Source organism: Molothrus aeneus, chromosome 3 (genome assembly GCF_037042795.1).
Source record: "Molothrus aeneus isolate 106 chromosome 3, BPBGC_Maene_1.0, whole genome shotgun sequence".
Lineage (NCBI taxonomy): Eukaryota > Metazoa > Chordata > Aves > Passeriformes > Icteridae > Molothrus > Molothrus aeneus.
Window position 1 is genome coordinate 97,699,631 of NC_089648.1, and position 18,289 is coordinate 97,717,919.

Genomic DNA, 18,289 nt, shown 5'->3' on the forward strand with positions numbered 1-18,289 from the left:
GTGGTGATAACTTCAAAAACTCATCACAAGAGATGAAATTGCCACAAATAATTCTCATAAGTACAGTCTCTGTCATTAGTTAGCTTAAATTAGAAGCCAAAACAGATATTGGAAGGTAGCTGGAAATTAACCTTGGAAAAGATCATTTTGCTGTTTAAACTGCCTGACCAGTGTATACAAAAATAAATCTTGCCATCCACATTGCTAATTTTGTGGCTTACATGTTACCTGTGAGACATGGGTCTGATTAAACTTTAAATGCAAATAAGAGCTGTTATTTTATACATTATTAATGAATTAAGGGTAATTCTAAAGTTTTATTACTTAAGGATCAGTGGAAATTGGTTCCATGGTCAGTTTGAGAAATTATAGGAATATAGCTTGCATTGAGGATACCGATAGCTTAGCATTAGTCATGGTCTTCCTGCAGCCATGGCCTGTGACAGCACTAATGGCACTCATTTTGTAGCATGACCATGAATTAGAATACATTTACAAGAGCATGAGAAGTCAGATATTGGGGAGGAGATTTTCTAGCAATTTCAACTACAATAAAACATTGTTGGACCTCTGAGTTTGCTAAAAGTCATTCTGACAGAAGAAACTGGGGTGGTTTAGTCTGGAGGAGAGGAGGCTCAGGGGAACCTCACTGCTCTCTACACCTGCCTGACAGGAGGTTTTATTGAGTGGGGGGATCAGTCTCTCCTGCCATATCTCTAGTGAAAGAATAAGAGGAAATGGCCCTAAACTGTGTCAGGGGAGGTTCAGATTAGATATTATTAGCTAAGAAAAAATCACTGCAAGAGTGGTTAGACACTAGAATAATTTCCCAGGGAGGCAGTGAAGTCACCATCTCTGGAAGAGAGAGAGAGGTGTCTGGATATGTCACTTGGGGAGATGGTTCAGGGGGACTTGGGGTGATGCTGGGTTGTCAGTTGGACTGGATGATCTGGAAAGCCTCTTGCAACCTTGATAATTCTGGGGTTCTGTAAAACAAACAAAGAAAAAAGTAGAAAAGCAACTATTTGAGAATTGATTTTAGGAGAGATTTTAAGAGTTGATTTTTATTTTGACAGCAGATATCCAAATCCCAGCTTCACTTCATCTGTAATGTTGTCAAAATCAGCAGATACATAATTCATAAGTTCTTAAGTCTTAATGAACATACTGAATCCTAAATTTGTGCTTTCATTTATTGACTCCTTTTAAAGTATATCTGACAGGAAAAAAATGCATTTTCCTATTAATGACAGTGGAGACAAAACTTTTAGAATGAGAATCCATAAGGATTCAAGATCATTTTTTACAAGAGTAAATTGAAAACAAGGGACCTAAAGACATTGCTTTAGAAAAATAAGACACTGATATAGCTGAATAATGCATAGCTCTTTGGTTTTATTTCCAAGGATTTGAAGGCCTGAACTGTGAAATCAACTTTGATGAGTGCACTTATGGTTTCTGTAAGAGCAATTCAACTTGTTTAGACCTGGTTGCAGACTACAGCTGTGCTTGCCCTCCAGGATTCACTGGTAAGATTTCTTTTAACTTGGAAAAGAAGTTAAATAGTTAAACTATTAATTTTCTTTCCTGAAATTAATTGTACTTTGTTCAGTGTTTTGGCATTAATAAAAATAAAATCAACTTAGGGTTCTGTGTGATTGATAATGTTTTAATTTCCCTCCTAATATGATAAAAAATGAAAGCAGTGTGTGTATGGAAAGAAAAACTGTATTTTGCATAGAAGAAAAGAATTGCTTAAAACCACCTAGTCTAAGAAACACAGGTGAACAGGTAGCACCAGCTATTTTTCTCAGATTTTATCACAGCCATACTTGATTGAGATGGTAACAAGAACACAATTTTAGAAAGATTACACTTTGTTCTCTTTAACAAAGGTGCCATCAGATCCTTATGATAAATTCTCGTAAGTTGCACAATTATTTGCATGTCTAAAAGGTTTGAGAAAATAGCTCTTGCATCCTGGAGAATCTTCAAGGCTCTATTTTCTGCCAGAAGCAGCTAACAGGAAATCAATAAAACTGTCTCCAAATATATGCCATCTAAAAAAACAATGTCAGGCACTGAACACTGACTTTCAGCTGCTGATTTCAGAGAGGCAAATGGAGCAGCATTATTTATAAGTAGTAACAGGAAAACAAGTAGTGGCAGTCTAAGAAATCATGCAATTAGTGGATCTTGTAATAAAAAGCCGAACAAGTTTGTCCAAAGAGCTCAAAATGAGTGGGGACCAGTGGAGAGGAGAGGAGAGGAAAAAAAATGAAAGAGCTCTATTAAGGAGAAATGAAAAGTTAAAGAAGTAAGTAGAACAGTGAAGGATGAGGAGGCAAAATTAATTTAGTTGTAGAGCATTTCAGGTCCTTAGTAACACCAGTGACATTTAGTTTAGAAATTCTTCATTCATATTTTGTCAATGGTTAAATGTAGGAAGACAGGACAAAAGGAATCTAAGACAATATACAGACATTTTAAATCTGTGGAAGTAATAGTAGTTGCAATTGCCACCAACTTCTGTGAGTTTTCATGCAAACATATTCTTATATTTTTCAGCATTACAAAACCAAGATGTGATATATTTTCTGCAACATCTTATTCTCCTTTTTACTTCAGTAACTGGCTTTGCTTTCATGAGTTTGCATACTATGTCTATTTTGCATCACTTTTGAAAATAACAGAGGTGATTACAAAGTATTTGTTACTATAGATAGAAGAAGTTTAGTGCAAAAATTTTAAAATAAGAAATTTTTAAGAATTTCTCCTGTACTGCTAGAATCCAAATGGAAAATGTCTAAATTTTCTGTAGTAGGTTGACAACAGTTAGTTTAAACTGGGTAATGTGGGGAAAGCTATTCATTTGAAAATACAGCAACACTATTTTGGGATGTGATGGAGTCCACATTATAGAGCCAGAACTACAAATTAATGTGTGAGTGTCACTAAGGAAACCTGGGACAGAGTATGTATTCCTTAGCAGGGACTCTTTATCCTATATTCTGGATATATATGCATCATACTGATGCAAACAGTTTGCCAGTAACATCCTTGTTCATTCCAAGACAAGCAGGATTCAGCATCTGTCAATAGTAAAACAGTTACAAGTGAGTTATAAGTAGATTTTATTGAATACCTTGAGACCTATATTGAAGTCATAGAAGTTCACATGACTGCATAATAGGCTAATTTGAAAAAAGCTCAATTTTCTCCTGCATTTCCTATGTGAGAGACTTTCCATCAAGAATGTTCTATTGATCTCACTTCATATTGTTGGGTTTTTTTGTGAGACAGGACAACTCCCACAAGAAAAAAAGTAAACCAGCCTACTGACTGGAATTAGGAGTAGGGATAAGGATCCTCCTGATTGCACTGAATATTTTTGTTTGTGCTCATGCTTTTTGTACAATTAATTCACAGTCAGTCACTGTGGATCTCATTAGTTCTGCTCTCTCCAAGCCTTCCAAAAACTGCTTAAACCTCTCTAGAATGAGTGAGCGATGCAAAATACTGAATATTTGGGCTTCCATCTTATACAAAAGGCAAAAATCAGCAAAAGAGTGTTCCATGTTCTTCTGAGTTTTAAGATTTATATAAATGGTACTCATAGATATTGCTATAGTAGCAGTGATACACTCAAAAGATATTTAAGGGCTAAAGGAAACATAGTGTACATATATATACAATTTTATCCACTTAATATTTAAACAATGTAGAAAATGCATAATTAATTTAGAAAAACATCATAAACAGAGCAGTTAGCTGATAACAATTAGCTCTGATGAAGGCATATGTTAAAAAGTTCAACAACAGATCTGCTAACATCCTGCCAATCACATTTTGTAGTCTTCTGATGAGACTTGCTCAAGCAAGTAACATTTGAAAAAGTCCACTAAGTGTATAAGACTGACTTTTACCTTTTATTTTCTTTTAAGCACACTTTTGTTTTCCTATCATATTAAAAGCAATTTCAGAAAAAGTTTACCTTTAGCATCTTAGTTGGTCAGGTACAAAATTGTCTTAGGCTGGTTGTTTGCCTCTTTTCCTGTTTATTATCTGTGTGAAGTGGCATCAATTCTGACTGGGATCACATGCCTCGTGCACGAAAGCTGTGATGGAAGGGCAGCATTGGACAGGAGGGCCTCCATGAATGGCCTTGGATGAATCCCCCTTGAACCAGGCTGTGGTGCTCCACAGGTGCTGGATCTTTGTCCTTCCCTGAGAACAGAGGTGGGGAGAGGCAGTGCAACATGTGCAACAGGGAGCAGGGCTGGATGGTGGAAACAACTCTCTCCTGCTGAGGAAAGACAGCAGGACAGGAACATCCAAATCATCTGAGGGTGGTAAGAACAGCAGGCAGCCCTTTTGCAGCTTCTGCTGCCAGCTGAATTGTTTGTTGCTGAAAGGGTGAGCACCAGAATTCTGGCAGCCTTTGGAGCTTGCTGCATAGAATTTTCTTTACTCTGTCCAAGATGGGCAGTTCCTGATAAGGACCAGGAAAATACTTTCTCTACAATAAAAGATTGAGTGCTCTCAAATGCCTTCCCATAGTAATCTGCATACACAGGATTACAGTAATTATCCCATAGTAAAGAGCTACTGGACAAATGGACAAATAGCAAAACTGCTACTTCCTTCCCTCACAGTGTTTTATTTGATTTTGCCAATTAGAGGGGTTTTGAGAACATCTGAAGTTGAGATAGGTAAAGGCAGTCCAAGTCTGTTAAACTGGCTAGCCTCAAAAATTAGAAAACATCTTGTTCAACACATACAAACCACTTGTTCAACACATAAAAGCACATACTTCAGATGGGTGAAGTAGGGAATTTTAATATTGAACAGTGGGACACCTTCAGTCCATTGGGTAGTAAGACACTTCAAATTAAAACATCAATGGGAGGGTGTTGAATTCATCAATGATAGAGAAGGAAGAGGCAGTTCTATGAGGTGCGACTGCTGACCATTTTCATTATTTGAGTGGATTTTCTCTGGTAATATAAGTAATTGGAACTAAAGAGCTCTGTAATTCAGTGGTTTTGGATGAGAAAGCATGGGTTTTTAATAAATTATGGGATTATATTGTTCCATCGTAAACATTTTTCCTTTTTTAATTGTTGGAAGAGATGAATTAAATTATTTATTTATTTAATAATTAATTAAAAGGATTTCAAAGCTATTCATGTATATGGATAAGCCCTATGATAGTAATATTACACCAGTGAATACTGGGTAGAAAAAAACTTGATTTCAAAGTGATTTTTATTTCATCATTTAGCACCGAATTTTGCAGTTGTAGTTTATATGCATGAGATTCTTAATCTGACTTCCTCACTTATATCAAGGTCCTTATGAATCCTCTATGTGTAAAATGATCCTTCCTCTAAGTTTTGCCCATGTCTCATTAATGTTTACCATTATAACAGGACAGTATGAATCAACCGTCAGAATCTACCATCAGTCACACATTGACTTAAATTTACACAAGAGACTAAAAAAATATGCAAGCCTTTTAATATGCTTTCTGAAGATCAAGTCTATATAGTTTCCTCTGTCACATCTCATACTATTGGGCTTTAGGAATCCTGTAGTAGATATTGTGGCTAAGCAAGTGGACCCTGCAACACCGAAAATTTGAAAACCAAAATTATACGAAGATGAGCAAGGTCTTGCAGCTCAGCTCAAGCCATCACAAGACATAAGATAATATCTTTCTCTGGGCTTTCAAAAATCTTTCCTGTGTATTCTTTTCCGGTGTCATTCTAAATTTTGTTTTCAGTAAGTCTGCAAAAGCTGATCTATTTTAGACACATTTTACTTGACATAAATGCTTTTAGTTACTTTCAGAACAACTGCACAGTACAAAATTATTGAGTCACTATGTTCTCTTTTTCTTGTTAATTATGAAAAGTACTTTCCCCAACAGTTCAAAGGAAAAAAGTGGCCTGAGAGATCTACCTCTACCCAAAAGGAAGGGTGGGGGTTGACCTGTCCTCCCAGACAGCTGGTGACAGACAAGAGGACACAGCTGCATCAGGGAAGGTTCAGGTTGGACATTGGGAAAAATTTCTTAATGGAAAGGGGTGTCAAGCATTGGAATGGGCTGACAGGGAAGTGGTGGAGTCAAGAACAATGGAGATATTCAGGTAATGACTGGACATGGCCCTTATTGCTATGGTTTAAGTTACACGATGGTGATTGGTCAAAGGCTAGACTCAATGATCTTGGAGGTCTATTCCAGCCTAATTGATCCCGTGATCTATGGATCTTCAGTCATCCTTAGAGTCAGCCACAGAAATTCAGTCCTGCCTGCATCTCGTGCATCAGATAATTGTTCCACATCAGTCAGCCCTTATGGCCATCACAGAAGCAGCCCAAAAGCCAGGTCTTTTCTGTGATGTCCCCTAATGACCGAGTTCATTTAAACAACATTCCTCTGTCTGAGCGTTAGTCAAAGCACTGAGATTTTTCAAACCAAAACAAAACCTGGAAGCTGACAACCAGAGAGAGGGATGGCTCCCCAGGCTCCTGGCCAGCAGAGCTCTGGCTCATAGCAGGCCATGGAGGAGTGAAGGGCTGACTTCCTTTCCCCTGCTCAGCTGGAGCAGCGCAGATGGGCTGCTGGTTGCCACAAACTGTAAATGGCAGGCTGCTGAGGGCAGGCTTCCCACAGTGGGGTGTGCAAACTTAACATGCTGGAAAATAAACAAAATTTATGCATACATGAAAATGTATTCACTATGTACTTCTGAGTCATTAGAGAATATTTATTGTCATGTCATGTGTAAGTGTACCTGCTTTGCTTGGAAGGAATTCAGGTTAGGACATTTGGGAAAAAAGAAATCAGTGGAGTGCAGAAAAATCTGTTTAAGTTTCATCATGCTGCAAATTTCATTACATAAAATTTTTGATAAAATAATACATAAAAGTTAATGAATTGCATGAAAGAAAAGCAAATCAGTTGGTTTTTTCCAGTCATTTTAAATATAAGCAAAGTTGCTCATTTTTTTAATGTGAAAAATCAAATGGAACATTCTCCGATAGTATTCCATCTGCAAATACTAAGCATGATTGGTTTAAATTAAGGGGTGAATAATAATAGTTGGGACCACATGACAAAAGATAACTTAATTCTTCAATCAAAACTTTAATTAGCTTGTATGGAATTTACTTTATCTTTGCTCTTCTGAAGGAAGATTATTATGAGATTTTTTTGGTATTCCAGTCTATCCCCATTAGTTCAGGTATAATGGTAGGGTTTTTTAGTAGTGATTCCAACTGTCATGCGTAACATAACGTATGTAGAACACCCGTTAATATCTTTCTGGGCATGACTATGTACTTAATTACTTTAATATAAATTGGAAAATAATAATTTTATAAGAATAGGCTTGATTTTCAATTTAAGACTGTTGTCAGTTGCAAGGAGGCTCTTATCAAATAAAAAATGGAAAAACAATCATTTCGAGAAAAGCTCATACAGAGAAGACACTGGAACATGTGGCTGAAATTTTTAGTCTTCCTGAGTTACTGTGGAAAATCAACCTAATTTTTCCTTAACTCCAACCTAATTTTTCCTATGTTAATGTCATTGATGACACCATACAATGAACAGTAATATGCCAGCAAAGTGAGGACCACTTTTACTTTTCACATCTAAGTGCACCTGAAAAATAACATATAGCTATCAAGACACAATTTCAATCAAAATTTTTGTTACAACTGCCTCAAGAAACCTCTTAGGAATTAATTTCCTGTAAAAACCTAAGCAATCAGTGAATGAACCCTGACATACAAAAATCAACCTCCAAGAAACTTCCCCAGTGCACATTTTTCATCCCTTACAGACATTTTGTAATTGAATTTGAGAAACAAAAGTGGCATCTTAGATAAGAATGGTTATATTTAGGGTGTGCTTAGTTTTTTCCTGGTATATACTTCCTCTTCTCAAAAAAATCCACCAAATCATTGATTTTGGAAAAGGCCTGTTGTTCAACACTTGCCTCTGCAATACCGCCTAGCATAATACTGGAGTTTTTGATACTAAATTGTATTTACCAGTATATACTGGGTTGCTGTTTTAGACAGTGAAACAATGGTTTTTTGCCATCCTTTGCTTTGATAGAGCCATACTATAAAGAGTATGACACTGACAGTTTTAGTATGACCACACTAAATAGAATCTTATTTGGTACCATCTTGTTGACTCATTTTTGTTCTTTACTCTTTGGCTTTCTTCTTTGTCATGATTTTATTTTATTTATTTTCTGTTGATACCCCATCTTTAGCAGTGTTCAGGATGAGTTTGGATGGGGCATTATGCAACTTGGTCTCATGGAAAGTGTCCCTGCCCGTGACAGTGGGTTGGCACTAGGTGATCTGTAAGGTCATTTCCAAAACAAACCACACCATGATTCTATGGATCTATCATCAACCTGGCCACTAGACAAGTCCTGAGGCCCTTGCTCCTAGCTTGGTACCTGGCCAGTGGCTAGCACTGCCAGTGCCACGTGTACTGGGCCTCAGGGATGCAGCGGTGATAGTGGGAACATTACACCACAACTTGACTCTCTTCACTTAAGTAGTGAGTTGACCAGAGATTACTGAGGAGCCTTGAGGCAGGAGGGGAAATGTGTTAAATGCAGAATAATGATTTTTAAAGCTGTTTACACAACTATCATAAAAAGATTTTTTTTTTCCCCTTAGCACATTAGTAGCCAGGCAAGAAATAGAATAGCATTGGCTGTTTGCTCTGGTAACAATGAGTAACACCTTGCTCCTAGTTTTCCTAGTGATTTCCAAAACCTCCAGTTACAGGACATATACATTTCATGTGAATGACAGTGATGCTACAGAGCCCGAGTGCCTTAGGGTGGGCTATTACTATCACAGAAATATACCTATCTCACTAAATTGTTGTGATGTTTTCCCAGGAAAGACACAGAGAGGGCTACAGGATGAATTTATATGTTCTGTAAGTCTTCTAACAATCCACAGATTGCTGGTTGTATGCTCTATATTAGGTCTGTGTACCAGAAGGAAGTTAATGTTGGCCATTAACCACCTTGTATTGAACCTAATTACTCTAGTTTTGATTAAAGCACACAATGAATCCAAAAGCATTCAATCCTGATTTGAATGAATGAAAAGAAGCCAGAATTTCACTGGCATTTTTTCTAGTAGTAATCACCATCAGATTTAGAAGTTTATATTAAATATTTTATTTAAATTTTTGTCTTCAACTTTGATCTATTGCATCTCATTGCCTTTTCTACACAAAATGAAAAAGCTCTTGCTACTCAAGTATTTTCTCTTTGTAAAGATACTTGCACACTGTAATCAAGTCACTTTTTGGTTTTGTTTCTTCTAAATGAAACAGATGGAGCTCTTTAAGTCTTTGCCAACAGCATGCTTTCTTCAGTCGTTGAATAAATTGTGTAGTTTTTCTTGCATCCTTCCCATTTATTTTTAAATATGGAACATTCTAATCAATGTTTTATACAGAGGTATTTTACACATCAATGTTCGCTTTTTGTTTTATTTAAATACGTCTGAGATTTTTTTTCTCGCAGCACTGCAATAGTGCTCATATGCTGAGGTCTTAGCAGTCCTTTTCAAATTGCTTTTGTTGTTTCCCCACATACAGCTCGGCAACAGCTCAGTAGCTATAATCTGCGTGTTTTTTTCTGTGCTTGTATCTGCAAACTACAAGTGACCAGAAGTGACCTGCAGTACATTTAAAAATGTACTGTTTAGCTAAACAAAAGTTATCCCAAGATTCCATTTGGTGCATAGGCTTGGTCCCCTGTGGAAAGGAGATATAGAAAAAGAAGTGAGAGTGGAAATGAAGTATCTGTTTAAAAGTCAGTGTTGAAATAGTAGACTAAGGACTTTTCACATTTGCCTACAGAAAAGGAGATTCGTGGAAGTATAAAATGCCTCATTTGCTTCATTATGGTTTTTTCATGAGAAAGATTTGAGGGGTGAACTCAGATTGAATGTGCCAAAAGCTGTACTGCTTTCTTGGAAGAGTAGGCCTTAGTACCTGTCACTCTGTAATTTCAACCATGTGCATTTATGGTGTGCAGGAAGAATGTGGTTTTCTCTTCCTGCTAGTGTTAGCACTTTTATCCTACTTCTCTTGTCTGCTGAAAGCCTGGTCTTACCTCTCTTTTATACCACTAATGTGGAAACATGTTTTGATGGAAAAATAGAGTAGAGACACAGATTTGGATAGGAGCCCTAGGAGCCCTTCCAAAATCAGAGCACAGTTATCACACACCAAGTAACTTAAGACCTTTACCATAAGACAAAGCAAGTTTCCAGACAATCCAACTCATTACACAAACAAAAGTCTTTGGACATCCTTCAGTGTGATAATCAGAATTTATACCCTGTAAATTATATAATCACAACACTACAATAATATACTAACTATAAACTGTTTCATTCTTATCCCAGCAGAAAACATATAATATACTATGTTGCTTTCTTGCCTATGTATCTTGTTAAAGAAATCCAATAATTCCTTATTTTCTTGGTGGAATCTTCCCAGTGTGATGTTTTACTAACCACTAAAAGGATTTCCTTATTGTCTAATTTTTCACTGCAGTTTAAATGCATTACTTCTCACCCTGTCTACTATGAACACAGCAAACTGATGAATTTTGTGAGAATACTGTCTTATTTTATGATTGCCATCACATTTCTATTCAAATTTTCCTTATTTAGGCTTTATAGGCCCATTTATTTTGTTCATCCTACAAGGTCATGCTTTTGAGCTGGTTTTCATTCCTAACATGCTCATATGGACTCTCAAAATTTTCTTACATGCACCTCACTGCACAATGCAAAGCACTCCAAAAAAGCTTTACTCAAGTAAAACTTCTAACTGGATATCTTCTTTTTTATGTATGCCAGCAAAGTATTTATTTTAAAACAAAATTCTGGTGTTTTTTCCTATTTGTGATTTTCTGTATCGTATCTTCTCTTCTGATTATATCAAACTCTCTCTTCAATTGATTGAAATTCTTGAAGATTTCTAATCCTGTTCTTCAATGTACCTTTTTGTGTTGCCATCACTGAGCTTACTTTGCTACCTGTCATCTAGGTTGTTGAAAAAAAAATAGTGGAATTGAATGGGCAGTGGATTTCTTTCAAAACCTCTGCAATTCATTTACCCAGTCTGGTAGCAAAACCACTGATAACTAATGCATGAATATGGCTTTCCATAAAGTTTTACTCATTTGATAATATGCTCTTATAGTTTCTGTGTAGACCCATTACTGGCATTTCACAAAAAATAGCAGTAGTGAACAAAAGGAGCATGACATTTGCTACTGGGTTTTGTTATCCACAAAATGTGTAAATTTAATGTAGAGGGAAATAAATTTGCTTATATAAGGCCCATTTTTTAATGAATTGTTTTTTATTTATAGGTTCTTGCAAGTAAACACTTTAAAGCTTTTCCCAATATTTCTTCCAGGATCAGGAATTTCACAAATGGATTTATAATTTCATGTCTTTGCCTTTTATTCTTTTTCTGAAGGCTGATTTTAGTGGGTCTTCAGGTACTTTACCTATTTTTCAAACGTTCACAAAGAAAACTATTGAGTTTTTGTCACTAGCACCCAAGGGTACAAGCTCATCAGACCAGCCTATCTGACTATTTAACTCCTCTGATAATTCTACAGCTTTTCTTCTCTATTCAACACTGAAGTTTTGCCCTTTAATCATAAGTATTAATTATGATACTGACCTGCTTTACAGCTGGTCTTTTTACTGATGATTGAGGCAGAAGAAGCATTGAACAATTTTGTGTGATTACCATTATCAGTAGCCGTCCTTCTTCACTGGATGGCAAACTGCATCTCTCCTCCATCTTCGATATGAAGTACATACAGCACAATTTCTTGTTACCCTGACCATGCCATAATAGCTACATGCTTTTGCTGGTCCAATTTCATGTCTGCATATTTCTGTTGTACTTTTTACTTTATCCATAGTAACTTGACATGCTTTTTTGTAAGTTGAGCTTTTTTCATGCTTTGAAAACCCGGAAGTGCCGTGTTGGTCCCCTAATATCCAATGTCTTTCTCCGACAAAAAGAAAGTTTGCCATTGTGTACTTATAGCAATCAGCAGCTCTCTTAATTGCCTTTTTAAGGTAAAATGTTCACTCTTTAGCAGGTTTCAAATCAGAACTTCTCTACATTCCATGCAGTTCTTCTGAATTCCTTTTTATTATGTTGCTCACCCTCCTCTCTCTCCTTTTCCATAGATTTTGACTGCTCTCAGCCAAGTTTTTCACATTTCTTTCCTTATAGTCAGAGAGTACTTTTCCCTTTAACTTTGAATCAAGTAACTTGCAGTTACCTTTTTCACTATGGCATGAAAAATTACCAATACTACACTCAAATATCTTTGAATTTTTGAATGATGATCCCTTTCAAAATTATGGGTTTGCAATTAAATACTCTATGGGTCCAAGTCCTGTGTTGTTAAGGATTCTTCTAGTTCTTTTAGCTATTTAAAAACAACAACAAAACAAAACAGCAACAGAAAAGCCCACAAGCTATAAAAAATTTAAGGTTCCTTTAAACTGATTCTACTGGATTTTTGATCTGTATTTAATCATTAAGTACAGCATATTGTATGTGGCTGTGCAGTATTTTCCACAAAATGTCAAAGTCTTACCTGGTTTCTATAATTATCCTTGTCTATGACCTTCTGCTACCATCCCCTTAAACCTTTTTCTTAATGTTGTGTTGTTTTTTTCTTCCTTTGTCTGTCTTCTCCTCACTTTTTCCACTTCCCATTTAGTTCGATTTTTGCATATGTTCTATTTTTACATGTTAGCTGAAAGTATGTCTTACAGTTAAGGAAGACAAAACTCCCTCTGCCATCCATGCATTTATTGTTGTAGTGAATCTATAGTTGTCCAAGCTTTGTTTGTCCAAGAGGGACCCCAGAAACCCCACAGGATCCTTTAATTCAGCTCCTTTGACTGAGGCCCCTGGGATTCATGACCTGTCTGGTATATCTGATTTGAGTGATACAAGGAACCTTCCATAATTTCTACACAGAACAAAAACAAAAGTTCTGCTTGTTCACATCAGTGATAGTTACAGCTTTCCTTCTCTATAATTGGCTTAACTTCTGGTATTCATGTCAGCTCTTAGTCCAAATATTTGTCCCATCTATTTTTGATCAATTTTTGATCAGAAAGGCCTCAGTATTATTTATAATAGCCTAGGTAGGGATTGCCCTAAATTAATGTAGTGCACAACAGAGAAACAGGAGGCTGGATTTTATTTGGTATGTCCAATGACTTTACTGTTTTCATAAGCCACCATTCCATTGCCTTCTAAATTTTCCCCTCTATGTATCTTCTGCATATTCGCGTATATTTTTATTGTTTCAGATTTGAATGAATCTGAATTACAGCTCAATTAAATCTTTTTAAAAGCAGAATAATTAAGAAATACCAGAGTGAACTTGTGGGTTTTTGTTTGGATCTGAGAAATGTCTTCATTCTTCTGGAAATATGAATGCAACCTCAAGAAATATTTTTTTTGGTAATGTTACTAAGGTTATTAAATCTTTAAAACAATTTTTTTCAAAGTAGCATATAGCTCTAGTAATTAAGGTATTGAGTTGTGTTGCTGGAATATACAAAGGGCATTTTTGCAAATGCTGTTCATATTTATTACTTTAAAATATTTAATTTCTTGACTACCAGCTATATCTATGAATATCTCTAGTTTTAAAACTGTCAAGCAGAAATAGTGTTTCCAACCTGGAAAAGTTAAACTATGCAGTTGTCACTTGCACTGTGAAGCAGCTTTTCTACTTTCCCAGCATGATTTATAGTTTTAATGTTTAATTTTCTTTTCTGTCAGACAAAAACTGTTCCACGGATATTGATGAATGTTCCTCCAAGCCCTGTAAAAATGGAGGACATTGCCATGATTTGATTGGTGAATTTTACTGTAGCTGTTTGCCAGGTAAGTCACATTTAGTTGAGAAATGTTCTGTGGTATTTAAAAAAGAAAAGGAGTTTTTTTCATAAGCACACAACTAAGCAGTAATTTATTATGCTTGAAAAGAGAGAAGGATGAACTGGTATTCTTTAAGCATATGCTACAATTGTTATGCAGGTGGTGTCAGCAGAATTTGTTTACAGAATATAACTTGTATTCTGGAAGTCTTGCCTTCCAAACTTATGAATAGAGTGCCTTTAAAATCAACCAACTCTGCCAGTTGCATGATTTTGTTTCCATCTTGTCTACTAGTAAAATTATTTTTAAAATTTCTGATTGAAAATGTGGACAAGCTACACAGTAGTTGTCATAAGGGTTGCTGCGGTGGGTTGACCCTGGCTGGGAGCTGGGTGCAGTCAGTTAATCACACATCATTTTTGTTGCTCCTTCTTCCTCAGAGGGAGGACTCCTCATGCTCTTCCCTTGCTCCAGTGTGGGCTGCCTCCCAAGGGAGAGAGTCCTCCAAGAACTTCTCTAATATGAGTTCCTTTCCATGGCCTGCAGTTCTTTACAAGCTACTCCAGCATGGTTCCCTTCCACTGAGTGCAGTCCTTCAGGACCTGCCTGCTCCAGTGTGGGTCCCCCACAGGGTCACAGCTCCTGCGAGAAAACCTCATCCAGCATGGGCTTCTCTCTCCATGAGGCCACAGACACTGCCAGAAGCTTTTTCTAGCTCAGGCTTACCACTGGAAGGATCCCAGCTTGCTTTGGACATCCACCTGTTTTGTCATGAGGTTGTCTGTGAGCTGCAGGTGGATCTCTGATCCACCATGGACCTCCATGGGCTGCAGGTGCACAGCTGCCTCACCACAGGCTGCAGGGGAATCTTGCTCTGGTGCCTGCACCACCTCCACCCTCCCTGGTACTGATTTTGGCATCTACAGAGCTGTTTCTCTTGCTATCATCACACTTTTTTCTATCTGGAGTTGCCCAGTTTGTTTTTTTTCCCCCTCACGTTGACTGCTATCCCAGAGGCATTACCACTGTCACTGATGGGCTCAGCCTTGGCCAGCAGCAGATCATCCAAGAGCTGGCTGGCATTGACCCCATCAGACCAGGGGGAAGTTTCTGGCAGCTTCTCAGAGAAGCCACCCCTGTACCTGCCCCCAATATAACATTGCTGTGCAAACCCAGTTCAGTTTCTTGCAGTGATGAGAGGCACCAGCAATATCTGAATTTGTCAAAAAAGAGTAGATCAACTTTTCTATCTTTATGTGACATACACATACATAATTTTACTCACAGAATCACAGAATCAGGGTGGAAAACCCCTCTGAGACCATAGAGTCCAACAAATAAACAGTATCTTACTGAGATGTGAACATATATGCTTCAGTGTGGCTTTTCATCATGGATTGGTGCTATGGGCAAGAATTTACACATTGAAATGTAGCCTCTTTTAATATAACAGCTAATTTAATATGTGACGCTTGCATAACATGACTAATTTTTTTATCCCCTGCTGTCTTTTTTGTGGGCTGACTGGTTGTCAGCCAATTGGAAAGTAGTGAGCAAAACATGAAGCAAAAGCACCGTTTCACTTGCAGTTTTTTAATACTCTTAAGTCAGTTACATTGCATTAAACCTTATTCTACAATGTCAAGTTAATGATGTAACGATAAAATGATCAAGCTTGTATTTAGACTGAAATATTTACTTAAAGTGGATAGGCAAAATAAGTGGTTTAACATTTTTATGTCCCTATAAGAGGACATATAGGTTTTTTAAATGTATACAAGCTATTTCAAGCCTTATGTACAAATACCTTGAAAGTTATTGATGTGTAGAATACAGGAACTCACAACCAGCACTGCCACTAAGTAATAGTATAAGGGCATGAATAGAATTTGAATGTATGTATAAATATTTGTGGATATTATTATATATAGAAGTATGTGTATCTGTGTATTATACATGTGCATACATATACATACTCATACTATCTTACAATAGACTTTTAAGATGCAGAAAATTAAAGGTTTATTGTTACTGCTATTATTATTATTATTATTATTATTATTATTATTATTATTATTATTATTATTATTATTATTATTTATTTTGGTTAATTTTTTAACGCTGAATTCTTATATGGTGCTGTAATAAGATAAATTTACTTTTTCAGTTGCAAAGACTGTGACTATATTTCATCATTCCTTCCACTGTGGATAAACCAAATGTCATATCTCATTTTGTCAGTGTAGCTTGCTCTGTGAAAACACAAACACAACAATAAGTATGAAAACATCTTCCTGTTATACTTAAAAAGTGAGATCATATGCATGAAATGAATACTGAAATGCTGTAAGAAGTACACATACGAAATATCAGACTAAAAATTTTCTATTACCATTTTGAACACTTGTTAGATACAGTCTTTGTGAAGAATTTACCCATCTGCAAAATGCAGGATGAAAAGCAATGGTTTAGACAGTATTTAGGACAGCAGAAAAGCAATATAGCACCTGAAGGACAGCACAAAGGAATTTCAGCTAATAAATTGGCTTTATCAGGAACTCAATTTAAATGGCTCTCTGCAAATGCATGCAGCATGGGGAATATACAGGAGGAGTTGAGATGGATGCATGCCTGCATGGCTATGATACTATTGGCATCACAGGGACACAACAGAATGACTCCTATGACTGAAGTGTTGCAATGGAAGGATAAAGGCTTTTTAGGAAGGGCAGACAAGGCAGATGAGGTGGCAGTGTTTGTACTCTATGCCAATGTCCAGCTGGAATGCATGGAGCTTTGCCTGGTGATGGATGAGGAGTCAACTAAGAGCTTATGAGTCAGGATTAAAGAAAAGACAGGGACAAGTGACATTTCACTGAGAGTCTGGTATAGGCTCTTCCACCAGGGAGTCCAAGTGATTGAGGCCCTCTGTAGAGAGAAGGGAGGAGCCCCACATTCACAGACCCTAGTCCTCATAGAGGACTTCAACCATTCTGGTTTTGTGTAGCCAGAATTTGGGAGCTGAGGAGCTACAGAGACAACAGATGAAAGACCTTAATCAGGATTACTTACTACTTAGTATAAAACTAATGAACTACTAGTAGATTACAGCATAATATAAAACAGCGCACTATATCAAGGGACTAACATTAAAGCTAGAGAAAGAAATACAATTACAAGTCGAATGTGACTTACTGAAATTACAATAATGTGCACAGTTTCCTTCACTTCATCCCTGGGGAGTAATGGTGAAGCATCCCTACTCGTGGGAGAAACTCCACATAGTTCCAGGAAAATGTACAGGTTTCTGCTTTGTGAAAGTCTGGAGTTGCTTTTATAGTCATAAAAGGGGGTATCAAAAGGTCAGTCAAAAATCTGATTTATTGTCCCAGATCTCACTTAAATATTAAGATATTCATTGGCAGCTGGGAGATGCCAGACCAGTGTTAACCCCACGGCACCAAAATAACTCACTACAAGGCAGCTTGTCCTACTGAGTTACCTGACTGGTTAACAACCTGATAAACGCTTGTGGAGAGTGAGAAGCCCTGCTACAGACTTGTGGAACTGCATCTGAATTACTGTATCTAAGTTTTGCATTCTCTGCTAAAAGAAGGACATTTCCTTACTGAGGCAAGTCTAGCAAGGGCCCGTGAAAATGGAGAACATGATATACAGAGAGACGCTGAAGTAATCGGACCTGCTCACCCTGAAGAAAAGGCTGAGAGAATTTATTGGAGTTTACTACTACCTCCTGGAAAGATACAGGGAGGACAGAACAAAGTTTTTCTTACAGCTCAAAATTGTCTCAGGACAAGAGTTAATGGACACAAGTCAGAATGCAGGAAAATTCAACATTAAGGCAAAAAAAACCCAAAACCAACAGCACTATGGAAGTAGTTAACGTCCATATGGAATATACTTTCTGAAAAGCTTGTGATATCCCCATCTATGGAATCACATTTGAAAACTGACAGGACAGTTCCCTTAGCTACCTGATCAAGCTGGGATTACTATGAATGAGTATTAGACTAGATGGCCTCAAGACATCATTTCCAACTCAAGTTTTCCTATGATTCTATTACTAAATAAGGGATCTTAGCCCAGTTTTACTTTATAAATATAATACTTTAAGGTGAATTTGAATTGAACTACCAGTACCTACACAAAGTCTTTAAGGCTGTAAGCATTTTGACCAGATCTAAAAAAGTTCTGCATATTCTTAATTATAAAGTTACATTTTATCAAGTTTGTGGCTGAAAAGAATAAAACTGTTTGTTTATG

The 18,289-nt window shown here is 36.8% G+C and overlaps 1 protein-coding gene across 1 annotated transcript in view; it reads left to right on the forward strand.

The window, feature by feature from the left end:
* Window positions 1-18,289, forward strand: part of EYS (eyes shut homolog) — a 723,503-nt gene that overhangs the window by 201,109 nt on the left and 504,105 nt on the right. The window contains 2 exon segments of the mRNA XM_066547467.1: window positions 1,407-1,529; window positions 13,907-14,011. Of these exon segments, the coding sequence (XP_066403564.1) occupies window positions 1,407-1,529; window positions 13,907-14,011 (228 nt within the window).